The sequence below is a fragment of the Castor canadensis genome, chromosome 2, assembly GCF_047511655.1.
Source record: "Castor canadensis chromosome 2, mCasCan1.hap1v2, whole genome shotgun sequence".
NCBI classification, from domain to species: domain Eukaryota; kingdom Metazoa; phylum Chordata; class Mammalia; order Rodentia; family Castoridae; genus Castor; species Castor canadensis.
The window spans coordinates 181476376-181503841 of NC_133387.1; the positions used below are offsets into that span (position 1 = coordinate 181476376).

The window sequence follows — 27466 nt, forward strand, 5'->3', positions numbered from 1 at the left end:
CCTGTAGTCCCAGCCACTATGGAGCCAGAGGCAGGAGGACTGAAGTCCAAGGCTAGCCAAGGCAGTTAGCAGGACCCTATCTGAAAACAAACTAAAGGCAAAAGGACTAGGGGGACTGGTGGAGTGGCTCAAGTGGTACAGCACCTGCCCAGCAAGCATGAGGCCCTAAGTTCAAACCCCAGTGTCACAAAAAAAAAAAAAAAAAAAAAGAAGGACTAGAGGCATGCATGGCTCAAGTGGTTGAGCAAGAGGCTTTGAGTTCAAGCCACAGTAAAAAAAAAAAAGCCCAAGATGACTGAACCAGGGAAAGCCACAAGGTAGGATTTTTATATATTTACAAAATGTGTTCCAAGCCACAGAACAATAAAACAACTTTAAAAAATTATCCTACCATGGGATTACATATTGCATATTACTATTTACAAAATAAATTTATAAATATACTATTACTTACTTTTAAATTATATATAGTATGATAGGAAATCTTCAAAGTTATTTTTGACTATTCATGCTTTTCAGCCTAAAATACTGACTTTAGACCCCAAGCCCTCCGTTAACACTTTGTATACAAAAGGCTGATTATGGGGAGAAAGGATCCAGTCTAAGAGCCAAATCATCTCTGTATTTACATTATGCATCCACAAATAATTTCAGAATGCTAACATGGATTTACTTACAAAATTACATAACATATACCTATATGAAACAGAACTAAGAAACCTCTTGCAATTGTTTTAAGTGGGGTGGGAAGGAGGTTGAGGGGGAGAGATGATAGGGCAATATAAATAATATACAATGTAAGTCTAATCGGAATTTTCACTCTGAATACCCCTGTATAATGAATATATCCTAATAAAAAATATATTAAAAAATGAACAAGAAAGTAAAAAAATATCATACATAAAAGTATCACAGAGGGGCCTTTATATATTTACAACCTTTTCTGTATTGGAAATGATCATGGTCAATTTCTCTTACCATGAAGTTGAAGAATATCTTCCAAGTTTGAGAAAATCTTCCGTAGTTCTGAAGGTGACAGAATTCCCTCTCTGGATACTCGCTGATAGAATACTTGATCAAGAACCTTCAGTGTTCGTACATGAGCTCTCTCAGTGTAGAACAATTCTAAGTTAAAAAAAGAGAGAGAGATGAAACTCTGCATGACTGAGACTAATTCCATGGGACCAAATATGTCTTGCGCTGGAATTAGGAAGCCAATGAGTTATATAAAGAAATCATTTAGCACTCAGAAAGGACGACATGGTCTAAAGTCACTTTGATACCCTAAAATTCTCCTATATAGTGGTTCTGAGTTGACACCGACAAAAAATAGCACTCAAAATTATTTTATACTTAAAAGTCAACTGTGTGCTCCCAAACTCATCTATTTGCAATACCTACCTATAACCTTTAACTTCAGCCCTCTTCAGAAATAATAGTACTCATGGTTATCTAATTCACCCATAAACCCTCATTTCTAGAGTCAGACAATAATTTCACTAAATCTCAATGTTGGCAGAGGTAGGGAGTATATTTACTCAAATCCCATGTTAGGGATAGTTGAGGTAACAGCATCCACGCCATACATGTGTTCCATGCATAATGCAAAAAACTAAAGAACCCTGCAGCAGGCACAGGAAGAACTGGGCCCCAGTTTTCTTCTCACCACTGGTCGGCTGTGCGAACTTGATTAACTCAGGTAATCTCCTGGGCTGTAGCTTGCTCTTCATAATCTATTCACAAAGCAAACCTAAAAGCGTGAGGGCTAGTGTCTCAATGACTCTGCAACTTCGACAGCTATAACGCTATGGATCTTCAGGATCTTTCAGGCTATATGCTCTTTCCTTTCAAATTATCAATAAAAAAAATTACAATCATTTGCATTTTCTGAGTTGAAGGGTTCAAGAAACATCCATCTAGTTTAATTTTGCCTTTGTTTAAAACAAAGGCTGCGTAACTGAAGCAAACTCCAAGGCTGAGGGGTTTGCTTTACTCTGATAAAACTCAATGCATGTGAGCAACAACAACGAATTGATTATACTCACCATTAATTACTTCCTGTCTTTTGATCTCACAGGGCTTTAGCCCCAGTAACACTTCTCGACTGACGAGCTGCTGCCAGTTGGGTGGATCTGTCTCTAGGTCATTTTCAAATTGCTCATCCTCACTTTGACTTTCTCCAAAGGCTATGCTGTCAAACCTAATGAAGAAAGCCAATGAATTCTGTCTGAGGACTTCGGATGAATAACAGAAGACCATACAATCTTAATGTCACCATAAATTAGTTAAATCCATTGATGATTTGCATCTGGTTTAGTACAGAGCCTGAAACACCCTCCTCTACTACAAAATAGTTACGTAGTTATAGACACTTGAGTACATATCTTTTGAATGACTTAGGTTTATTATGAACTATTTTTTACACTCTTTAACAGATTGTACACAGGGTTTCTTTTCCTTTAAGACTAGGGCATTAGAGAAAAACAGCGCTCTCTTAAATGAACGCCACCTATGATGACTTACTTCCGAAAGGGCTTTGGTGTTCCATGTTCTGTCACCCTAAAACAACGGAACATAAAAAGTCAACATGAAAACAAAATGGAGATCAAGAAATTAATACCAAAGATACTCAAAACTCCAGTGACAGAATAAAAAGAACTCTTCCAGAGACAGAAATTATTTAATATAAAATAATAGAAGAAAATTTCAGTACCTATTTAATATTTACTACTAAGTAGTGCCAGGTCTTTCAAAACATTACATAGGAGGAAAGGTTACAAAGTATAAGAATAGCATAGAATTCAAAAAAAAATTTAAATAATGCCCTAAACCTCTCTAAGACCTCATGAATTACCTTTCTACTTCGCACTCCTCCTCCTGCACTTGGTCTAATGGAGGAGGGGGGAAATCAAAAACAGTATTGGCAGTACGAGGTGTTCCATCCAAGGAGTCCCCAGATACCAGTGTTTCTCCAACTTGTTTTGATCCTGAAAAGACGAAAGTCAGACATTCAAAGGGTATTAATACTTAATAAAGTCACTGATTACAAAAACAAAATGTGTTCCTAGAAAAGCTTTAATCTAATGCATAGTCACATTATTATTCAAATGTCTGCAGGTTAGCTAGAATCAAAAGTTTAATACACAAACTTCTTAATGTTTAATATACAAACATTTTACATGCACACACACACAAAAACCAGAAACCATTTTAAAGTATAAATCATTATAAACCAACCCAAGACACCGCACAACTCAGTAAAGAAGAGCATGTTAGGACAAACCTTCTCGCACTTTATGCTTTTCTATCTCCATATCAATCCTTTTCCATGTTTCAAATGTTAAGTTATTACAGTGATCCAACTCCAAATAATAGCCTTTTACTTCTTTTTCTTGATTTATTACCTTTAGGTAATATCTATTTCTTTACCCTCTGAATATTTTGTTCTTGAGACAGGTCTTGCTCTATGTAGCCTATCTGCCAAGAACTCACAATCATCTTGCCTCCATCTCCAAATGCTGCAGGTCTGCACCACTACCCCCAGCTTGCTTCATGTTTAAAACATGACTTACTTTCTTGAACAACTCTGCTTTTCTTAGCACTTCTAAATGCTTTTCTTTTATTATCAAAGTAATATAATTTTATCAAGTCTCAAAGTTTTTCTTCAGCTATCTCAGACTATCAACTGCTTAAAATCTCCTTTTCCTTATCCCTGACTTAATTGTTTTGCATCTGGAGTGGTGGCTGCTTTGGCCTGTGACACTATCACCATCCTAGAACTGCCCTTTGGTGATCTCCTGCCACCATTTCCTGGATTCCATGACTCTTGTTTTCTCAATTTTTCTGTCACTTTGCTGGCAGTGTACCCTTGAATAGCAAGGGTATCTTATTTGATGGATAGTTTAGGTGGATGTATAATTAAAAGACAAAACCCTTTTCTTCCAAAACGGTGAAGGCACTGCTCTTTTGTGTTCCCTCCCCCAGTATAAGGATGAGAGATAAGATGCAGCACAATCCCCATCTTCTTTCTTTTCAAAACTTAGGATGCCTCATCATTCAGTGAGGTGTACTGAATCTGCTTCTCAGTGAAGCAATGCAAACACATGTTCTCCTCCACTCTGGGAAACCTTTACCTACCGTTTCTCTCCCTCTTCTCTGTTGACTTTCTGTGATGTCAAAGACGCACATGTTAGACTTCTGTAGTGGTTCTCTGTAGACTCATTTTCTCTCAAACTTCTCCTTTTTTGAAATTTCTTATATATATTCTGAAAGATTTTCTTTATTTTTAGGAACTTCCCCCCTTACCCCTACTCTTTAAATATTGGCAGTTGTGGTGGTTTACAAATATGTCCACAAATTTTACCATATTCTCCCTTTGTCTCTGGCATCTACAGAGACCCAGTCATAAAAGACAGTGGGGCTTTCTTCTTGCCCCCTCACTTGGATCACTTTGGGGAAAGTTAGCTACCATGTGTGGTAGCTTTAGAAAAGCCCATGTGATAAAGAGCCGAAGTCACCAACAAAGAACTAAGCTTCCTGCCAACAGCTACTGGAGTAGGCAGAGAAAGAGATCCCCTACTCTTTCAAGAGACACCCAATATGATACTCATATTGAAGGATGAAAAACTAGAGAGTTCATTTGGCTTTCTTTTACTGCTGTATGGAAACAGGTCTGCTCCAAATATTCTTTAGATTACACCCCCCTGCGCACACACACATATACAACTGACTGGTTTTCTCAATTCCTCTCTTACTTTTCTTTCTTGTACTTTGCACAGTCTGAATTGTTGTTGTTCTTTTTGAGACAGGGTCTCACTATGTAACCCAGTCTGGTCTTGAATTTACAATACTACTGCCTCTACCTCTTGAGTGCTGAGATTACAGGTTTACACTAATATGCCTAGTGACTACAATATGAATTTTTAATTTGTGCGTTATCTTCTTATGTGATAAAGCTGCAAGGGGCAAGCATTTGTGTGTAATTATTGTGTGCTGCCATCTAGCACAAAGCTCATGTCTGACATAAGGCTCAATAAATTTTTGGAAGGACAAAAACTACAAATTATCATCACCATAAATTTGTTATGGGTTGCACAGTATTAAAACATTTAAATATAATCAAACTGAGACTTGGTTCTAATTAAAATAATCTGCCTCCTACTGTTCTGTTAGTGTGTTTGCTTTAAAATCTGGACACCCAGTTAAGCTGAACTATAGGACTGGCTTACCTGTATCATTCTCTTTCCCTCCTTCCTGGGAAACAGCAGTCCCTGAAGCCACAGAAGACATGGAATTGGCAGGCAGGTATCCAGTGTCTGTTCCTTCATTTGCTAACACACTCTGGCGCAACTTAGCAGGGTCTTGAGGGTCGAGACTCACAGATGAGGCTGTGGAAAAGTGCTTAGGGTGGCGTGCCTTCTGTAGCTCCATGGCCCTGCCAACTGAACAGAAAGCAATCATTGTTAGTAATCTGTGTTGCAAAACAGCTTTTAAAAAGAGAGAGAGGTGATGTAACAGTATTTGGGGGGAAAAAAAGATGTCTGGAATATGGTGGGCCCTAGAAAAATATTAAAAATGAATTAGTATACAGAGCAAAAGAAAAAAGAGAAGGGAGAGGAAAAGGGGAAAAGAGAGGGATAGTGGGGTGGGCAAACACAGAAAGGGAGAGGCAGGTAGAAGAGGTAACCTGGTTACCCTCCCTATATCCACTGTTCTTATTTCTGCTGCAGCATTTTGCAGTGAGCCAATCTCTCTCCACTGGACCTGGGAGTAGAGCAGTATCAGAAAGCAAAGCACTATGGAAAGATGGAAAAATTGTAGAATTATAGAGAAAGTGAACGATACTATGTACAAAGTATAGTAGAGAGATCTATGAATACTCTGGCTTTTTAATTTAACAAACACAATTTCAATGCAAACAAAATCAGAAGAAGTTAATAAAGTATGCTATGGACATGTGATAGAGTACTGCTACTAACGGACATGTTTAAGACAACTGTACAGCAACATGGGGATGGATACCTAGTTCAGAAACAGCACTGAAGGGAGAGCAGGCACACTCAAATTTCAGCACCTTCATCTCAAGAACAGCATCCCCTAGCCACCAGTGACTCATCCTAGCTAAGCAAGCTTCTACCCAGGAATGGTGGGAGCACACCATTTCAAACTTAACATACTTGCACTGTTATCATGACGGCTTGGTCTCCTTGGGGGTCCCAGAATGCTGGGGAATCCTCTTCGCTTTCCTTTTTCTTCGCCTTCTCGATCTTTCTTCATACTTTGCTAGAGTTGCAGTACAATTAAAGAGATAAGACATAAGAGATATTTAACAGTGTAGATATCGGTGCATTGTAGAAATGCAATTGTAATGGTTACTTGAAAGAAACTGGTTTAATGTAAAAGAAAGCACACATGTGCACACTCATAGCACTCATTAGATGTTGCCAAACAGTACTTAGGACACCTCAAACTCAGTATGTCTTTTCAAACTCTTTAGAGATGATAATTTTGGAAAACAGAAGAACAGTTTTACTAGGAGCTTATGGACTGTGTAAATTTACACATTTACCAAGAGCTAGTTCCAAACCATTCACCCATTCGACACTCTCACAACTGGGGGAGGCATCACGCTAAAAACTGAGGATACAATAATGAGGAAGTCCTTGCCCTCATAAGGACTGATAATCTAACAAACATTACATTGCTTCTTTTACTGCTCACATTATCTAATAATAAGCTTGTATATTGAATTTCTCACTAGATTTTTGAGTCTCTTGAGAATCATGTTTATACATATTACCTATTACTATGCCTAGTGCTAATGTGCTCTGACTTAGTAGATATTAACAAGGAAAACATTGCAACCAAATGTAAAGAAACACAAGACCTCTTATTCTATTATTATTCCAGTCTTACCTTGATTTTGGGGAGAAATCCAATCCGACCTCGCTTGTGCTCTAAATTTCGAGGTTCTTTCACTTTGACTCCCAAATGCTTCATATACATGAGAATAACATACTGCATCGTGGAACTGGAGTAGAAAAGATTACATAGAATAAGACTTCTGATATGGGAGGGTCAGTCAGAATAAAGACATCAATGATTTCTAAAATCCCAATGTTGGAATTCTTGAAATGAACCAAGCAAAAAAATAAAGAACTAACTTATTCATTACACACAGGAAAGGATTCTACTTATAAAAGATTAGAAAATTAGTCAAATAAAATACAGGCCACCAGAGGGAGACCATAGTCTACATTTGTAAATTTAAAGGAATAAATTGTTATTTAGGCTGCCAGGAGATAGACAACTTTTTTGCTTAAAAGTTGGGGGGGCATATTGGGGGGGAGGGTTTGGGGGGAGGGTTATATTACCTCCTTTCTTCTTCTACAGCCTGAGCAGTCATCCTAAAAATAAAAACATTTAAAAATGAAATATTTAAGTTTAATAAGAGCTGCTATTAAACTCAGGTCCTGAAACAGCAGAACAGAACTAAATGCCTGTGCTTCATATGCAAATGTCATACTTCCCTGTACAACTATTATATGCTAATAAAAAAGACCAAAAACTGAATAAATAAATGGCTTGTGCTTCATCTGGAATAAAATACTAGAACCTTAATCCCCAAAGGACCTACACCATTTTCACACTGTTATCAGCTGCTACTCATGTTTTATAACAAGAAATATTTCTGAAGTCTGATCAACTCATTAGACATTTCAAAGTTACTTATTGACCAATACTCAGAAAAACACACAAACTTCACCTTAAAAAAAAAAATCAGGAAAAAATTTGAATTTCAAGTATTCATTACAAAATAAACAGCTCCATATATACAATCTGCCCTTTTAAATTTGTTCAGAGTCCTTCAAGCATAATTAGCATTTCCAAATACCCTTCTGTTACTTACAACACTTCTTCAATTTTGGCAATTATCTGTTCTGCACATGCCCGTTCCTTCTCCAGAATTACCCGATCCTTATCTCGCTCTGCATCAAGTTTAATCAGCTCACTTTCAGCCAATGTCAGTCCCATACTTCGTTTCTGCCTAAAGGGAACAGGAGAAATTTCCTGAGAAAGCCTAGAGAAAACCATCTCCTTCTGGAGATGTTTCAACAGTCTTTATAACTACAAGTTTCTAGGAACAGGCAAACTGTCACAGGTTTCTACTTATGGGTCCATATCATCTGGGATACAAGAAGGAGGAAAATTCTAGACTAGCTCACACACAGATACTTGAAGGAACATGCTTAGCACAGGTACAGTTCGAAGCTGAAACCCTGAAGGGACATGAATTAAGACTACAGACTTTCAGCTCCACTCTAACCCTTTGACTCCAAATCTTCATTATGTTTTAATAACAGGGATAAGATCATATGATTTACCTGGTGCTAAATGAAGTTTTTAATATGTAATTTTTTCCTACTTAAAAAAAAAAGGCAACTGAGAATGATCGTATCAGGTTGTTATCTACCACCAAGCTTACCGAAAATCCTCCAAGTGCCTCTGAACTTCTGGGTGGACTCTTTCTTGCATAGTTTGAATATAGTGGCGATGTAGATCCTCAGGAATAAGCTCAGGTCTTCTCTTTTCTGCATAAAAAAAGGAAAGGAATTAACTGATCTCAAGGTATGTTCTATGTCACATATGCTTGGTTCAAATTTAGCTTGGAATACAAAGAAAAGTTTTCAGTGCAGTTCATGCATTTCATCTCAGAACTCAGATTTCAGCTGGCTTTAAATGTATTACAGACTCTCCTTCTGTTGTCATTCAGGTGATTAAACCAGTCACCGAGTAAGAGATAAAACCTTTACAGGTGAACTAAGCTACATATCTACAGAGATGTAATTCTGCAGGATGCTGGTGCTCCAAACTTACCTAGATCTATAGATATTTCATCAGGAACAGAAACTTTCAGGTGCTAAAACAAAATACAAACAAAAGGTGAAACAGCACTAAAGACTTTTCATGAAGTATGTATGAATCTGTATAAAAGTAAGGGACATAGCTTGGATATTTACTCTTACAAGCATATTCACATACAAGCTCATATGCTCATCCAACCTTCATAGACCTAGAATGTTCTCCTGTTTAAACACAAAAATAAGCCCTTTACCCAGTATTATGCTATGAAGGAAACACCTACAGCTCTTTCTCAAGACAACTGAACAAATGCTTCACTATCATTCCTAATGAATATATTGGCTTTGACTTTCTACAAACATCAGCCAATACAATCAGTTAATTCATTATTTGAATCAATACAAGTAAAATCAAAACTATGTATATTATTACTACAGGAAAAACTGACTCATATATAACCATGATTTTTATTTCCTGGATTTCAGATGCTTACCCTACAGACCAAAATATTTCCAATCATTTTCCTATGTAAAATTTTAAAACCCTCAGAAGTCACACAAACAAAGAGTATTAGATGCCAATATTGAGTTCTGGGAGTCTTAAATCTTCAATAATCATTTGTAGTTCTTGCTATTGAACTAACTAAGGTGAATGTCTCAGAATTTATTTATTTACTTATTTATTTAGGTACTGGGGTTTGAACTCAGGGCCTCACACTTGCTAGGCAGGAATTCTACAACTTAAGCCAGGCTTCCAGTCTAGACTTTACTTCTTTCTAGCTAGAACTTTCCCAATGGAACTGCAGTTTTTGGTCCTATAACCAAATTACTGTGTCTTTCCTCCATCAAATTTCCCTCATCAAATTTTTATTATTTTGTATCCTGAAGAAATACCTTAGCCCTTGCCATGCTTATGTTGTACTGTATATGTATTTAAGTCATATACCTCCAGAAATTTAAAAAGTTCCTATGACAATCTAAGTTATAGTTTGAAAATAAGTCACTGCTAAAAAATTTATGAGATATCATATTGATTTTAAGAATATTAAAATGCCCAGGCATATTGGGACATGCCTGTAATCCCAGCACTTGGGAGGAGGCTGAGGCAGGACGATCTCAAGTTCAAGGCCAGCCTAGGCTACATAGTGACAGCCTATCTCAAAATAAATTAAATAAATAAGGTTGCTTTTTTCTTTTTAAGAAGAGGAGGGGGAAGAGTGAAATGAACACCAAAACCTTGTCTTCAACTCCAGCTGCTAAGCAGTAACCCAAATCCACCTTCTTAAAAGCATTTCTAGTAAAAGTGCAAAAAGTACATAAAAGTTCCTTTGTGTATGTGGGTATTAACATGAAATAAATATGACCTACAGCATAAAAGAATACTTGGTACATTAATCAGTAATGCTGATATATTTATACATCAAGAGAGGCAAAATATAAACTTATGACTTAACTAAGAGCTTTCTTAAGAAGGTGAAATTGAACAGGGCATGGTGGCTCATGCCTGACATCCCAGCTACTTAGGAAGTGGAGATCAGGAGAATTGAGTTTTGAGGTCACCCAGGGCAAAAGTTATTAAAGCCCCATCTCACCCAAAAAGCTGGATGAGGTGGTGTGCATCTGTCACCCTAGCTAAAAGGGAGGCTTAAATAGGAAGACTGGATTGTGGTGGGAGGGGGAGAGGCAAGAGGGTGGACCATGGACATGTGAAATCCTGTTCAAGAAATAACTAAAGCAGAAAGAGCGAGAGGTGTAGGTCAAATAGTAGAGTATCTGCCCAGCAAGCGTGAGGCCTTGAGTTCAAACCCCAGTACCACTGAAAAAAAAAAAAAGTACAATTGAAATATATTTAAAAGTACTGTCATTTCTTCATGATAGCAAGGTATTTTAACAAAAATAACATGTAGTATTTTAAACAATGGCAATATGATTAAAACCCTAATTCATTCAACAAATACCTGAGTAGGCACTATGTGCCAGAAACTGTTCAGGGTGAGGATCACAGAAGCTTACAAACAAAATGCAATTATCTGCCCTAGTGGAGTTTATATTCAGAATAGGAGAGCACGAATATAATCAAAATTAATGATTAAAATATGAATTCTATGGGTAAAAATAACACAAAAGAAGTGACAAAAAGTGAAGGGAGTGACACTTTGGTAGACTTGTAGAGGAAAGGCCTCAGTAAGAAGGCAATTACATTTCACAATATGGAAGTGCACAGGCAGGCAGCTTTGTAAAGGAGATGTGAAAAGCCTTACCAGCATTGCTGTTGGTAAAATAAAGCACTATTGTTTTTATTTTCTTTCCCACCACTTTATAGTGAAATTTGTGCCTCACAGCAGCCGCCCAAAGATCAATTACACAAGAATTATCCCTTGGATTCTAATATGCACATAAACAAAAACCTCAAGTATTCATATAAAAAAATGCTTGTGAGAATTTACATGCCCAAAACTAATTTAGAAACAACTTTTAAAAAGTCAAAAGTAATCAATAATTGAGATACAACACAGATGTCGGAAAGCACAATAAAGTTCAAAATATATATATATGAAAAGGAAGATTGGAAATAGGAGGCTAAAGCAAAGATCATAACATTAACACGGCAACTTACTGCAGCTCGATCCAGGAAGAACTGATGAAACTCAAGGAAGATGCGACGAGTTTCCTTAGAATTGGTTTGCTTATACAGGTCTGAATAGAGATAACAGAGCTGATATGGAGAAAGAAATGAGAAAGATGAAATCAAAAATCATATAAAAGATAATTTGCTAGATCCTCATTGAATAGAAATGTTTTGAACAAGTAAACCTATTTATTCCGTCAACAACAGTTACTACTATGTAATAAAGTGTTTACATTTTTAATTAATAACATTTTAATTTTCTTTCATATCTATCCTTACATGTTTGGAAAACAAGCCTGTCTACTCATCTTGTAGATATGAAGAGTTCTGTGGTATATGAATCAGTACAAAGACTCTGAATCACCAAAGTTGTAAAATATATTACCAACGTTGCAGGGTCAAACTGTGAAACTACATGGTGTAAGAAAACAGCCAAGTGAGCAGGGCGAGATTTTAGCAGTTCAATGCTCTGGAAACAGCTGCACTGCCCATTGATCTGTAGGAAAAAACAATTATACATCAGTAACCACCACATACAAATACAAAATGCAGTATAAGATCAATTGAACATAACTATCCAAAGTTCACTTTGATCTCCTGCTGTGGTTTGGATCTGAAATGTTCCCCAAGGAGCAAGTGTTAGAGGCTTAGTTCTTAGCTGTTGGCACTACTGAGTGGGATGGAAACTTTAGGAAGTGGGGCCTAGCTGGACGAAGTAAAACACTGGAGGGTGTGTTTGAACATTTTACTTTATTCCTGGCCCATACCTCTCTTGCCTACTCTGCTTCCTGGTTGCCATGAGGTGAGCAGAATTCCTCTGTCATACTCTTTTGCCATGATGCTTCTGCTGCCACAGGCCAAAAAGCAATACAGCTAGCTCACCACAGACTGAAACCATAAGCCCAATAAACCTTTCTTGCTTTTTCCCCCCTGGTATTTTGTCACAGTGACAGAAAGCTGATTAACAACATCTCTCTATTTTTAAACATCAATATCTTAAAAAGTTCACTAACATTTATTAGCAACCCAGGTTATGGACTTTTTCCTCTGAAAATTAATTGTCTCTTGGGGTAGAAGAAAGACCATTTGGAAGAATGGAAATTTAAAAAATGATTATCAAGCAGCTCAGACGCTTACAAATCAGTATGTGAAAAACAGTAGCATTTGCAAAAATGTAAGAAAGGAGCTTTTGCCCAATACTGAAATAGCTGTTTTTCCTTTACTTTCGAGCTAATCACAAAAATGGCAGTGGAAATAGAGCTGTACAGTTTTAAGTAAAACAACCCTTAGAATACACTCAAAACATAGAAAACAGTAATAATTAAGGTAAACTGGCAACACAATTTCCATATTCACATAAATTAGAAAAGAAAGCTAATCTAAACAAGCAATACGGATTCTACACTGTACCTGATAGAAAATAGGAAATCAAGCTAAAAACCAACATTACTCAACTATCAAAACCAGCAAAAAGTACTACTAAAACCAGAAAAACTACAGACCAATATCCTTCTATAAACATGTATACAAAAATCCTCAACGAAATAAAAACAAATTGAATTCAACAACATAAAAAGGGAATAAGAACTTGTGACTTGGGTTTGTTCTAAGAACAAAAGGCTGTTTCAACATTCAAATATTAATCACTGTAATTTGCCATATTAAGAGACTAAATCTGAAAAACCACATGATCATCTAGTTCAGCAAAATTCAACAACTAGTCATGATAAAACTCTCAGCAAACTAGGAATATGGTATAACATAAAAATTCTTAACCTAATAAAAACATCTACAAAAACAGCCATGACTAATGCACTTAATGAAGAACTGAACGTCTCTCCCTAAGATCAGGAAAAAGGCAAGGATGTCTTGACACTCTGATTCAACCTCACACTGGAAGTCCTAGCCAGCACAATAAAAGCAAGAACAAGAAATATACAGAGAGAGAGATTGGAAATAAAATATGCCTTTCTTCATAGAAAATTCCCAAAAGACATTTTTTTTTTTTCAGATGGTGTCTCACTATGCAACCCAGGCTGGCCTCAAACTCTCCATTCTCTTGCCTCAGTCTCCCAAGTACCCAAAAGACTTATTTTTTAAAAAAACTCCTAGAAATGACAGGTGAATCACAGGAAACAAAGACAAGAATTAAGCCAATCTTATTTCTACCATCAATGAATAACTGTGATTATAAACTTTTTAAAATATAATATTCAAAAATAGCACACCCCAAAACAAAATGAAACAGATATAAATCAAATGACTTAACTCTTACCATCTTTAAAAGCAAAGGCATTTCTACTTAGTCAAAGCTAAAACAAATAATTAACCCAAGGGGCTATCGATTCTAATATTTAGCTTCAAATCCTATAAATTTCATTTTAATTTCCAGAAAGTGTTTGTTTTTGAAACAAATAAGACATCTCAAAAAGTTAATTTATTTTTGATAAAAAAATGTTATCACCTGTTCATGTTCAGTACCAAAATCATCATCCTCTGCTCCAATGATATGAGGGGCTACACGAGGTGAGGGACTCCCAACGAGTGATTGAATGTCCTGGAAGCATTCAGAGAAAAAGAACAGAAAAATTATCTGGTAGGCAAATTCAGAACAAAGCCAAAGCATCAAAAAGGCATGGCTCACTGAATCAGTGGGATTTCTTCTTTTAGGTACTTCAATTTCAAAGTAGTAGTTCTTAAATTTTCAAGATTATGAATCACTCTACTAGGGAAACAACCACAATAGTACTGACTGGTACTGGGGTTGGAGCAGAGCCTGACATTTCTCCTGAAAACAGTAAATACCCTCTATTCATTACACCGTTGGCTAGCTGGTCCACTTATTAATTCACACATACTTTCTATACACCTTGCTATAGAAAGACAAACTTGGCTTACATAGTTACAATAAAAAGAAACTTTAAAAATGTGAATGAGACAAAAAAAAAAAAAAAAGCCCTAAGTTAGCATGGAGGTTAACACACCTGAGAAGTACTAACCAAAGGTTTCCATTAATGATATATATCTGAAAGCTATCACTGAACTCCATTTTTTCTCTTTTACTTAATTTTCTTAAGTATATAATGCAGGGTTTCTCAACTTTGCCACTGCTGATGCTCTGGGCCAGATGATTCTTCACTGTGGAGTTGTCCTGTGCATTATAGGACAATAATCTCTACCCACCCGCTAATGGTTGTGACAAAAAGTATTTCTAGGCATTATCAAATATCCCCTATAGGGAAAAAAATTACTCCTGGTTGAAAATCACTGACATAATACAGCACAATTTTCAAGTGATCCCACAAACACTGCTATAGGAAAAGAAATAACAAAATTATGAAAATAAACTGTAAGCTACTTGATAGCAGACCATGCCTTTAGCTCATCTGTTTGTCTACTCACAAAGCTGGATTTCAGCATGGAAGGAAAGCACAGAGGCATTAATGTGTAATGGAATGTTAGCTAAATCATAAATCACAAAAGAAAGACCAGGTAGACTTAAAAGAATACAAATTTAGGAAGAGATAAAAGAAGAATGAGTTTGGCTAAAATCTAAGAACAGCTGAATGTGTAAGATGTGGAGATCAGCAAAGAAGGGAGGGCTCTGATGGTTTAAGAGTTGCCTGCAGTAGTGACAGCTAGATCTGTGCAAGTGATCCACAATAATGTGCATTTATAACTCTTCCTCCTTAAGTGTGCTACAACATGTTCACTGCCACTCTTAAACTTGGTTCTGCTCTTTTTTGGGGGTGTAGGACTGTGCTGGTGACTAAATCCAGGGCCTTGGGTGTGCTAGACAAGTGTCCTACCAAGAAAACATCTCCAGACCAATTCTGACTTTTTTATTGCTATTTTTTTTAACTTCAAGATTTTAATTTTTATAAAAAAGGGTGAAGAAACAGAAATTTGTTTAGAATGACAACCAAATGTAACTGTTTTGAAGTTTCTGATTTTTCAAATGTTGCTAAAATAGTACCACAAAAATCTGCTAAGTCTTTCACTATAAAAACATATCTAGTTAAAAAATAAAATTATTGTTGGGTATCGTGGCTCATGCCTGTCATCCCAGCATAAATAGGAGGATCACAGTCCAGGCTAGCAGAGGCAAAAACTCTAGTCCCTTATCGGGAAAAACAACTAAAGCAAAAAAGGGGTGGGGGCCGTGACTTAAGTGGTAAAGTGCCTGGCCTAGCAAACACAGGCCCTGATTTTAAGCCCCAGTACTGCCAATCAATCAATCAATCAATCAGAATACTAGAAGCACTTAATTAAGAGTATGTAAAATCTAGTAATCTCTTCTAGGAATATATCCAAAAGAACCAAAAGCAGGGCAACATTACTTACAACAGCTTAAAGGGAGAAACAACCCAAGTATCCATTGCCAAACAAATGGATAAACAAAATGTGATATATATTTTGTAGAATATTATTCAGTCGTAAAAAAAGAAGGAAATTCTGGCCCATGCTACCACATGGATGAACCTTGCGGTTCAAGCGTAATAATGTGACACTTGAGGTAAGTCAATCACAAAAGAACAGCTATTTTATTATTCTGTTTACATAAGTACCTAAAGTAGTAAATTCAGAGAGACAGAAAGTAGAATGGTGGTTGCCAGGGTTTGAGGAGAGGGGAACATGTGGACTCAGTGTTTAATGGGTCCAAGTTTCAGCTGGGAAGATGAAAAAGTTGTGGGAACGAATATGATGGCGAGGGCTGCAACAATGTGACTGTGCTTATAGCCACTGTTTAGTTAAAACAGTAAATTTTATGCTCTGTACATTTCACCATAGTGACAGAAAAAAGAACATAAGGCACCTAACAATACTAGGTGGACTGTCTCTCCATTTATTCAAATCTTCATTAAATTCTTTTACAAAATGTAAGTTTTTTTTCCCATACCCTCCCCTCAACAAACACATCAGATCTGTCTACCACGCCTTAAACCTAAGAAAAAGCTAAGGGGATGAGAATGTGGCTCAGGATAGAGCACTTGCCTAGCATGAGACTCTGTGTTCAGTCCCTTCACCACAAAAGAAAAGAAAAAGAGAAAAGACAACACTCAGGGCATGAATTTAATACTCACCGTATCCTGAATCACTTCACTTTTCTCCGGGTTTTCCTCTAGATAAATCCTCTCTTTCAGGCCACTCTTAGGACTCTAATTTAAAAAAAAAAAGATCTTCAGTTCATTTCAATAGGCTCTCAAAAGGAGCAAAGGACAAACAGTGCGGTGCAGACAAAAAACAATTCTGACTTTCGTATCTGTAATTAAAACTACTAAGTATGTTCGTGTAATACCTGGCTCTGACTCTGCTATTTTTTCCTTTTCTGTTTTACAATGATATACAATACAGAACCAACAAAACAGTTTTATTTAATCTTCAGGCCTGGGTTTTACTTTTCTACCATTACATAACTCAAACTCATGTCAAAATCAAACTCTATCTTTTATTAATCTTGCCTAGCCTCTGGCTTTCCTGACTATCCTTTCTTTTGAAGTTAAAAGCATTTTGCCTATGCACATGGATAAATGAAGCTTCTGATTATTTTCCTGCCATTACCTCATGTAAGAGCTGGTATACGGATCTTCATAACATTGCATGGTATGTTGGGGATGGCCTAATATAGAATATGAACTACATGACATGCAGAAAATTCACTTTTTGGAGTGGGGGGGATGAAGAGCACCCAAAGCAAAGAGACCATTTTTCAGAGCATGTGAAAAGGAAGAATGAGAACTTGTATATAAGTGCAGAGGGAACATACATGTTATCCACAATACATCAACATGCAACAAGAAACAGACAGCAGTAGTCTTAAATACATAGGCCACACTGGAGAAATGGATAACTCTGGGTCTTAAAACAAGATAAAGATTAGATAAACCTATCACAAAAGATCTGGAGTCATGGGGCTGGCAGACTGGCTCAAGTGGTAAGAGCGCATGCCTAGCAGGCATGAGGCCCTGAGTTCAAACTCCATTGCCGCCAAAAAAAAAAAGATACTGGAGTAATGTCAAAAGAAATAAACTGAGGGGGCTCTTACTAACCAAAACCAAAGTGACTTATATTAGAATCTATGTTTCATGTTACAATTAATGTTAGAATCGAAATATTATACACACAAACAACACATTTTTCACTGGTCACCTTTGGAGTTTGTTAGGATATAAGCTCTTCTGAAAAGAATCAAGGAAACATATTTATCCTGCATTTCCTATATAAACTATATTTTAGGGTACCTGGTAGCTATGAAGGGGGAAATCTTTCTCTATAAAATAATTCCATTCCTATATAAAAAGGACAAAATTATGTATCATTATTTTGAAACCTCTAATTTTTTTTTTAATTTTTATTTTTTTATTATTCTTAAGTACATACAAGGCTTGGGTCATTTCTCCCCCCTGCCCCCACCCCCTCCCTTACCACCCACTCCGCCCCCTCCCTCTCCCCCCACCCCCTCAATACCCAGCAGAAACTATTTTGCCATTATCTCTAATTTTGTTGAAGAGAGAGTACAAGCAATAATAGGAAGGAACAAGGGTGAAACCCCTAATTAAATAATGGCTCTAGGCAGTTTTACCACCAATAGCACGTAAAAACATTACATAAAAGCCTGATGGGGAACTCTGTCATGAAGGAATCATGCTGACATCACCTGAATAACTTAAACAAACTGAGAACCACACTAACACAACCAGAAACTCATCTCCCTGGTGTGATACAGTGAGGTATTAACAGTACCACCCATGAACTGTTCCTGCCAAACAACAAGTATCATACCTTAATATCTGATCCAGACTCTAGATCTAACTATCAATTTTCAGGAAATAAAGACAGAGAACAAGTTACACAGCACCATGAAAATACAGTTAGAAAGTGAGCTGTTTTACTGGACATATGGTCCAATTTTTTTAAAATAAAAAATAGCAAGAAAAGGAGGAAAGAACTATGATAAATGACTAATGTATAAATGACTAATCAAAGACAATATGAGACCTTGACTGGATCCTGATTCAAATAAATTATAAAAAGATCATCGTAAGACAATCAGGGTGATCAAACCATATATTAAGAAAATATTAATTCTTAGTGTTTGATAAAAATATTATTATTTATATTCTTAAAATATCTTCTTTCTTAAGATATGTATTAATGAAATAAAGTTTCATTTTAAAACAACCCAGGGTTTGGAGGGCATGGAAAATCGGAACTGCAAACAAAACAAGTTTGAGCACAGGCTGATGACTACTGAGACCGGCTTATCAGGGAAGCAACATGGATCACTATGCTAATCTCTCTACTTTTGAATATGTTTGATAATTTTCCAAATTAAGTGATTTTTCAAAAAATTATTCACAAATTGAAACCAGAAGAATACGATCTGAATTTCAGATGATGTGTGATCAAGTTGCTGCTCTTGAGAAAACTAGTGTGTGGCATTCTTCACAGCCTTCACCAAGGGGAGCAAAAGTAGGGATTTTTTTTTTTTAAATAAAGATAGCCTAACAAACATCACCAGGAGATTATTTTATTTAAAAAAAAAAAAGATCAAAAATTTAAAAACTGAAAGTGGTGACTCAAGGTTTAGAAGACTGGTTCCTGCAGATTTCCTGTAGTAAAATGGAAACAAACATGGAGATGTGTAAGCTAAAAGTAGTGCAGCTATAGCCTCAGATGGTCACTTGTGGAAATTAAGCCAGTTTCTTAAATGATCAGTAGATATCCTAGTCTGGATGTCAGCATTTCTCATCCAGACTTCCACAATATTCCTTTGCTTGGTCTTAGTCTCTTCATCTATAAAATGGTGATACTGCTTAGGATTATTATGAGAATTATAAAGAATATTTGTAAAGCATTAACAGACCTCCCTGTCTCTCTACTCCAGTTCGTTTTCTACACTAACATGTTTCTGATGTACCTCTCTTCTGCATACAAGATAAAGTTCAACACTTTATTCATTAATTTTTGTTGTTCAAATATTTATCAAATTAATTAGTCTTAATTTATTGGAATGCCTATTTCTACACTCAATTCATTCACGATTTTACAAAGTCCCATTTCTAAGCCACAGATTTTATTGTAACAGTCCTCAAAATACAAAATAAAACCCAAACTTCTCATCTGTATCACTTGTTCTGAGTGCCTAGGCTTTGGAAACACAGTCAGGTAATGCAGTGTCTGTTCTCTCAAGGAACTTCCTGCCTAAATGGAGACCATCCAAGCAAACAGAGAAGCAGCAGCACCACGTCACAGCTGATTCCTGACAGCAGTGCTGCTTGAGCAAGCTGAGGTCCTTCACAGCCTGGGCTCAGTCTGTATGATAATCTTCAACCGTTTCATCCATCACTCTAACACATCAGGTTGCCTTAAAATTTTCACTGTTTTCCCAAAATGTTATGTTTTTTCATACCTCTGTGCCATTGTTTATATTGAATACCAGTTCTTTGGAGCTAGGTAGGGGGACATCAGTTACTGCCTGGGTAAGTATGGCAAGTCAGTTAACTCTCTTTGGCCCCAGTGTTTTCTTCTGTGAAGTTACAATATTAATACTACCACTTCATAAGTCTGTTCTGAGAATTAACTAAGAAATGTAAAAGTTGGGCACTGGTGACTCACACCTGTAATCTTCCTACTTGTGAGGCATAGATCAGAGGATCGAGGTTTGAGGACAGCCAGCCAGGGTAAATGGTTCATAAAGCCCTATCTCCAAAATACCCAGCATAAAAAAGGGCTGGCAGAGTGGCTTAATTGGTAGAGCACCTGCCTAGCAACCATGAAGCCCTGAGTTCGAGCCCCAGTGCTGTCAAAAAAAAAATGGAGAAGAAATATAACACACTTTATCAGCTTATGGTACATATGACTGACAAATGTTATGTATTGTTTTTTCCTTGAGTCAGAATTGAAAATTTCCATTAAAACCTTTTACCCAATCACAAGGTTCCCTAATATCACCATCTTTCTAAAATCAATCAATCAATCAATCCAAATTTTCCTCCCATGAGGAACTGAGTCATTAAGCCTAAGCCTCAAAAGGTAACTTAGATGGTGGCTTTCAATTTTTTTTAACCACAACTTTCTATAATGAAAGAAATATTACATTATTCACCAGCACTTATGTGTGTACATATACAGCAAAAGTCACAAGATGTAAAACACTTTTTCTGCATACAAAATACCCTTATTTCCTATTCAAGTCTTTAAAAAGAAATATTAGTCACAATCCACTAACATGATTTCATGACCCACAATTACAAAAACACTGGCTCAGATTACTTCCCTCATCACCTTTAAAGAAGGTAACCTAGAGCCACAGGTACGGCTCAAGTGGTAGAGCACCTGCCTAGCAAGCACAAGTTCCTGAGTTCAAACACTAATACAACCAAAAAACAAAAAAAGCTACTTAACTCAGAGTAGCTAGAGATAAAAATCTGACTACCCTATAAGGTGACCAAGGGGCGTTAGGGATGTGACTCAAGTAGTAGAGCATGTGCTTAACAAGCACCAGGTCCTGAGTTCAATTCCCAGTAGTGCCAAAAAAAGGTGACCTACTTATAAGTCTTTTTCCTAACATTATACACTACTTTCAAAGTATGACTGAGTAAGTAATTCTGAGCTTAGCTTTTAATATTCATATAACTATGGTGCTTGCTGTATCATACCCAACTTAACATTTTTTATTCTCATCTTCTTAACAAATACCCATGTTCGTCTGATAGTCTCTGGGTTAATCAAGAAAGTACTGCTGCTAAACCTGGGCTATTAGCTGAAGTGTGTCTAACAGGGCTAAGGCTTTTCCTCTTTGTAATGGCAAAGTACCTCATGATTCAAGCCTGACTCACTCTGACCACAAATGGAATATTAACATGCTTTTAAAGATATCAACAGTTGGCCTCTCAGTTCAGTGAAAAAGCACTGGCATTATTAACGTCTCTACCCACAAACAAGATGCCTGCTGGGAAATTCCATCCCACAAAATAAACACTTGGCGATGAGTATCTGAGGGAAAAAGTGACCTCTGGAATTAAATCCTCACACACAACAGTGTCAAACTTACTGTTCATCAAATTGTTATGTTAAGATTGAAATGGTAAAAAGGAAATAAAAAGACAACACTTCTAATTTGTGTAACTTCAATCAAAAGAAGTGCAATAAGAAAGAATACAAGATAAAGGTTTAGAAACTTAATACTTACATCTGCATTGTCACTACTAGGCCGAGAAGCATCTCCACTGCTCCAGTCAGTCCTACTCAGTCCATCTCCAAGATCTGCTTCTGCCTCACTGACTGTTAGGGCATCCCCTAGAAGCCGGGAGGGTGTGACTACCGATCCATCCTGAAACAGATTACAGAAACATGCACACACACACAAACACATAAAAGAAAACATTCATTACTGACTGCATAAAGAAATGAAGTGCCACTACCTTCTACATGAAGACTGTCAGATTATTCAGTCTTCTGATTATGACTGAAAATGCTTCAAGTTTTACAGTAAAAAGCATCAATATGTATAGTATCTATAATCCTAAAATGGTTTGACCATAAAAACAAGGAAGACAGTATTTCAGTAAAAGTTCCAACTTCCAGAAGTAAAAAAAAAAAAAATTATTAATTTATATAAATTATCTGCCCATTAGTACAGATTATTACACTATAACTTCTGGTTAACTGCCTTACAATGCTTCTGAATTTCAACAAACTGCCAATTCTGGGACACATGTTATATTATTGTGAGCTTTAGTTCAGGAACCACATTTTTTACTGTTCAAATAGGGTAAGAATGTTCCCTTTGCCCAATAACAATATAAAACTGTCAACATTACTGAAGTTAATACTCGAAATGTAACAGATAGGGGGACTAGAAGTAATGAAAGAAAACATGCAATGAAAAGTATGCTAAACCTGGAAGTCAGGAGACCCACACACACCTTGTGACCTTAAGTATATCATTTAACCAGTTTTGGTCCTAGTTTTCTCAACCACTTTTTAACTCTGAAACTTTTTAACTTGAAAATGAGTAGATTAGGCTGGATGAGCTTTTTAGTTCTATAAATATGCGGGGCTTTCACTTTAGACCTAATTTAAGAATGGTGAAGACTCATCAATTTTGCCCATTTTTAATGTATAACTAATCTGTTCGTTTTCCTTCAGGATGAAAACAAACAACTTTATATATCCTAAATATGAATATTACAGAATATACCTGGTTGACTCATAAATGTTAAGCTATTTATTTCTAATTATATCATTATGTCCATAATTTAGACAGATAGATAGCAAATTTTATTGAAATCTATTGTGTGTATGTGTGTGGTATTCAGGTTTGAACTTAGGGCCTTGTCCTTGCTAGGCAGGTACTCTACCACTTGAGCCACACTCTCAGTCCTTGAAATCTACTTTTAAAGTTACAATAAAAATACAGCCAGTAAGAGTCTGAATGAGCTTCTAAATCCTCAGACTCCCGCCTTGGTCTTCGGAGTGCTGCGGTTATAGGTGTGGACCATAATGCCTGGCCTATTATTTTTGGGCTAGATGATCTCAGACAATTTGCTTATTCTCTTAAAGTGTTTCTAAATGTACATGTACAATGGAGGAAAACAACAATGGGGGTGATTGTACCAATCAGAGAATGTTTGTCCATGTATATATAACAATGCCTGTTACTTTATAAAATCTTATATCCCTGCTTAAAATATCAACTGCCATTCTGTTTTGAGATGAGAGTCACAAAAATGTAACTATATTAATCTAAGTATCTTTTTGTAGTTTATCACATCAAAGCAAAAGTACTCAATCCTTTTTTAAATTATTATGGAACAAAGAAACGTGACAGGAGCAAGCAAACAATGAGAAGCCCACATTTATTTTTGCTAATCATCACTCTGTAACATCCTGTCAGGACATCCTGTTGTCCTATGCTAGAAAAATCACTTTAAAAAGGCAACTGCAACATCTCTGACACATTCCCAGAAGAAAATTTTCCTGCAACAAGTTGGGTAGCATTTTTAGTAGTGATGCTACCTGAGCAGAGCCCGTGGCTTTGGACAGCTGCTCTTGCAGCTGAGGAATGTGTTTCTTGGCCTCTTGGATCTCTTTTAGCAATCTTTGGGCAGGTGTTCGGTTGTAATCTTCCTGCAATAACTGAAAAGTTATAAAAATATTTTGAGAATTAATTACTTAGGTTATGGAAATGTAGAAAAAGTCTATTATTAAGCAATAAAATAATTGATGGCACTGATTACAATGCTATTTGATTGTGTCTATGATAAACACCAACTCAACTATGCCCACTCACATTTTTCCTGGTTTGTAAACAGCCCCATTTTTATTTAGTACCTGTAGTCGTTCCTGTTCTTTCTGTAACATTTTTCTCAAAATTTCAACTTTCTGGTTATGAACCACATTGTTTTCCTCCTAGAAAAAGATGAAAGTAAAGAAACAACCAATACAGGCAGAATACAAAAACAAATAGGGAAAGCAAGATAAACAGTGTCTGCCTCAGCTCCAACCTCAGTATCTTTTAGGATTTCCTTTATTACTAGCTGTCATGAAGAAGCATTCAGACACAATACTTAAAAAGATAAAAGATTACAGGGAAATTTCTGCCTTTTATTTCACTACTACTAAACTGAGTTCAAGAGAACATTAAATATTGATTTAACTGGAGAACTGAAATTACATAAATACAAAGAATATTATCTTCTACTTCTCTCCTTTGGATCTTTATTATCAGTCCCCCGCTGGGCTCAAATTCCCAGTCCCTCCTGCCTGAAATATGAGACAACTCCCAACTACTTTTCTCTCCTTATTTCACAACCTGGCAATATTTTGCCAACTTAAGTCTTCCTATAGTCCTGTTATTATCATGTTGCTCTCTTGCTCACAATAATGTCTAATGGAGGCTCACTGTTTATCTGGTTACAGGTAAATTAGACTGGCAGTTATGGAAAATATATAAGGTGATGTACTTTTTTCAAGTTCACCTCTGACTATGTATCTCCTTAGCAGGCACCAGTCAAAAGTTATAGCTACTTCCTGAAATACTGGTACTGTCTTGGCTCTGCAGCTCTGTTTATTCTACTTCCTCTACCTGTGTTGCTTTCCTTCCTGTGGTTAACAACTTAAAAGTTACCTGTTTTACAAATAAAAAAAACCCTTCCATAAAGACCTTCCTTGTCACAACAGGATGTGCTTTCTTCCTCCTTTGAATCCTCACAGAACTTAGTACTTTTTCTTTCACAATGTCTACATTCTGCCTTTGAATTATAGTTACCTGCATACTCTTGACTCAACTTCAGTCAACAAAGGTTTATATGTCAAGCAATATTTGAGGCAGTAGAGATACAATAGTAAACAAAATAAACCAAAAAAGACCTCTTACAGCATAAATACTAAGATAACTAAGGACCTTAAACATTGGATATTTTAATTGCACTTTTATGGGTAGAACTATATGTATGTGGCAGGAGTTTACTAGTTCTTCAATTAAATCTGCCATGACAACACTCTGTAATTCCAAATTATTATGCAATTGATATATTAGGCAGTTGTTTTCTAGAATTTTGAGCATGAATTTGTTTTTCACTTTAATACCTCAAAACTATTAATATAAAGTGAGACATATTTATATAACTGAGCATGTGCTAATCTTACCCCCATGAGGACAGGACTAGTGATTCTCTCCATATTCCCAGCTGCTCCAGGGGAATGAGGGGATGTCATGATGGGAGACATATGGCCAATGACTGACTGCTCTACATCAGAATCAGCAAGTGGAATCTGGGGTGACCCCGGCGGACGTCCCTGAACAGTAAGAGCTACAAAGGAGCCAGCTTGGGTAGGGAGATGGGAGAAACAGAAGGGAAGAAAAGAGAAAATAACATTGTGAAGAAACTTTTTTTTGTTTTGGAGACACTATGTAGCCCAAGCTGGCCTCAAATGCACAATGTAGCCCAGGCTGGCAGCAAACTCATGATCTTCCTGCCCCAGCCTCTTACAAGTATGCATCACCACACCTGGCAATCTTTGACAGTTCTAAAACAACCCAGTTATGTGAGAAAGTCCCATCATGACTCCACAGAAAAACAATACAATTTGTCATTCTTGTATAAGTGTCTGCAAAATCTAAAAGAACAATGCCACTCTACTTAAAAAGCTAAACATTGATCTACCATTTGATCCAGCAATACCACTCTTGGGGATATATCCAAAAGACTGTGACACAGGTTACTCCAGAGGCACCTGCACACCCATGTTTATTGCAGCACTATTCACAATAGCCAAGTTATGGAAACAGCCAAGATGCCCCACTACTGACGAATGGATTAAGAAAATGTGGTATCTATACACAATGGAATTTTATGCAGCCATGAAGAAGAACGAAATGTTATCATTCGCTGGTAAATGGATGGAATTGGAGAACATCATTCTGAGTGAGGTTAGCCTGGCCCAAAAGACCAAAAATCGTATGTTCTCCCTCATATGTGGACATTAGATCAAGGGCAAACACAACAAGGGGATTGAACTTTGATCACAAGACAAAAGTGAGTGCACAAAGGGAGATGTGAGGATAGGTAAGACACCTAAAAAATTAGCTAGCATTTGTTGCCCTCAATGCAGAGAAACTAAAGCAGATACCTTAAAAGCAACTGAGGCCAATAGGAGAAGGGGACCAGGAACTAGAGAAAAGGTTAGATCAAAAAGAATTAACCTAGAAGGTAACACACATGCACAGGAAATCAATGTGAGTCAACTCCCTGTATAGCTATCCTTATCGCAACTAGCAAAAACCCTTGTTCCTTCCTATTAGTGCTTATACTCTCTTCAACAAAATTACAGATAAGGGCAAAATAGTTTCTGCTGGGTATTGAGGGGGTAGGGGGGAGAGGAAGGGGACAGAGTGGGTGGTAAGGGAGGGGGTGGCGGCAGGGGGAGAGAAATGACCCAAGCATTGTATGCACATATGAATAATAAAAAAATAAAAATTAAAAAAAAAAAGAACAATGCCACTTTCAGATAGCAAAATACTACTCATAAGATCGGGTATGACGTAAAGCAAATCAAATTTATAACCCTAAGAATATGTTTTCATAATTCAGAGATGGTTAATATCAATCATCTGCTAAATAGCTATGTTCATTAATTTCTTAAATGTAAACTTTTTAAATCTTTATATTTTAATGATATTAATTAGGCAATGCTTAATTAACATTTTTGGAATATAGCTACATAATTTTAAATTTTTACAAAATGAGTATGACAAAAGCATTCCACAAAGCAGGGAAAAACACAATAAATAGTGAACTTTAACTGAAAAAATCTGGAAGAGTGGACAGAAACTCACTAGGCATATTTACAGGGAGGAAAAAAATCTACACAGCAAAATTCATCATAACCTGAAAAACTGAGCAACAAACACTCATCATTTACCTAGCATCAAAAAAGAAATGAGAGGAAAAAAAAATAAAAGAAAAAACAAAAAAAGGAAAAGGAAAAAAGGAACAAGATGTTCCAAATAAGTTATTTATCTAGATAACTTATCTTTAAATGGTAAAACTACTTTTTAGACTTTTCAACAGAATTTTTTAATGAATTTCAACACTTGTCTCCCAATTTAATCCTCCCATGGAACTCATTATCAATTATTCCACAGTATTTTGAGATTCTAAAAATCATTTGTGTTACACTAGTCACAACTGCTGTGACTATGGGTATATAAAGTATAAATACTTTTTTGAGGGGGAAAGAATCTTGCTATGCAGCCCAGGCTGGCCTCAAACTCTTGATCCTTCTTGCTTCTGCCTTCCAAGTAGTTGGGATTATAGGTATGTGCTAATATGCCCAGCAACTTTTTAAGGCTTTTCAGTCTTACACCCTCACTGTCAAGAAGTCAACCATCCTATTTTTCTTCCTACATGCTTGCCTCCAATAGCTTCCTGCTCTTTACTTCCTTCTTCAGCTGCTTCTAAAGTGC

The 27466-nt window shown here is 36.5% G+C and overlaps 1 protein-coding gene across 3 annotated transcripts in view; it reads right to left on the reverse strand.

Annotated features, from left to right (window-relative positions):
• Positions 1–27466, reverse strand: part of Arhgef12 (Rho guanine nucleotide exchange factor 12) — a 128676-nt gene that overhangs the window by 25342 nt on the left and 75868 nt on the right. For 2 of the 3 annotated variants that reach the window (XM_020166507.2, XM_020166506.2), the window contains 19 exons: positions 25147–25325; positions 23830–23907; positions 23515–23634; positions 21686–21826; positions 16575–16649; positions 13955–14047; positions 11876–11986; positions 11479–11577; positions 8878–8920; positions 8486–8591; positions 7910–8047; positions 7374–7406; positions 6916–7030; positions 6177–6282; positions 5229–5441; positions 2855–2987; positions 2524–2559; positions 2046–2200; positions 979–1125 (listed from right to left, as the gene is read on the reverse strand). In XM_020166507.2, coding sequence (XP_020022096.2) covers positions 979–1125; positions 2046–2200; positions 2524–2559; positions 2855–2987; positions 5229–5441; positions 6177–6282; positions 6916–7030; positions 7374–7406; positions 7910–8047; positions 8486–8591; positions 8878–8920; positions 11479–11577; positions 11876–11986; positions 13955–14047; positions 16575–16649; positions 21686–21826; positions 23515–23634; positions 23830–23907; positions 25147–25325 — 2121 coding nt within the window. The remainder of the gene's footprint in view (positions 1–978; positions 1126–2045; positions 2201–2523; positions 2560–2854; positions 2988–5228; positions 5442–6176; positions 6283–6915; positions 7031–7373; positions 7407–7909; positions 8048–8485; positions 8592–8877; positions 8921–11478; positions 11578–11875; positions 11987–13954; positions 14048–16574; positions 16650–21685; positions 21827–23514; positions 23635–23829; positions 23908–25146; positions 25326–27466) is intronic. The other variant, XM_020166509.2, reaches the window with a different exon arrangement.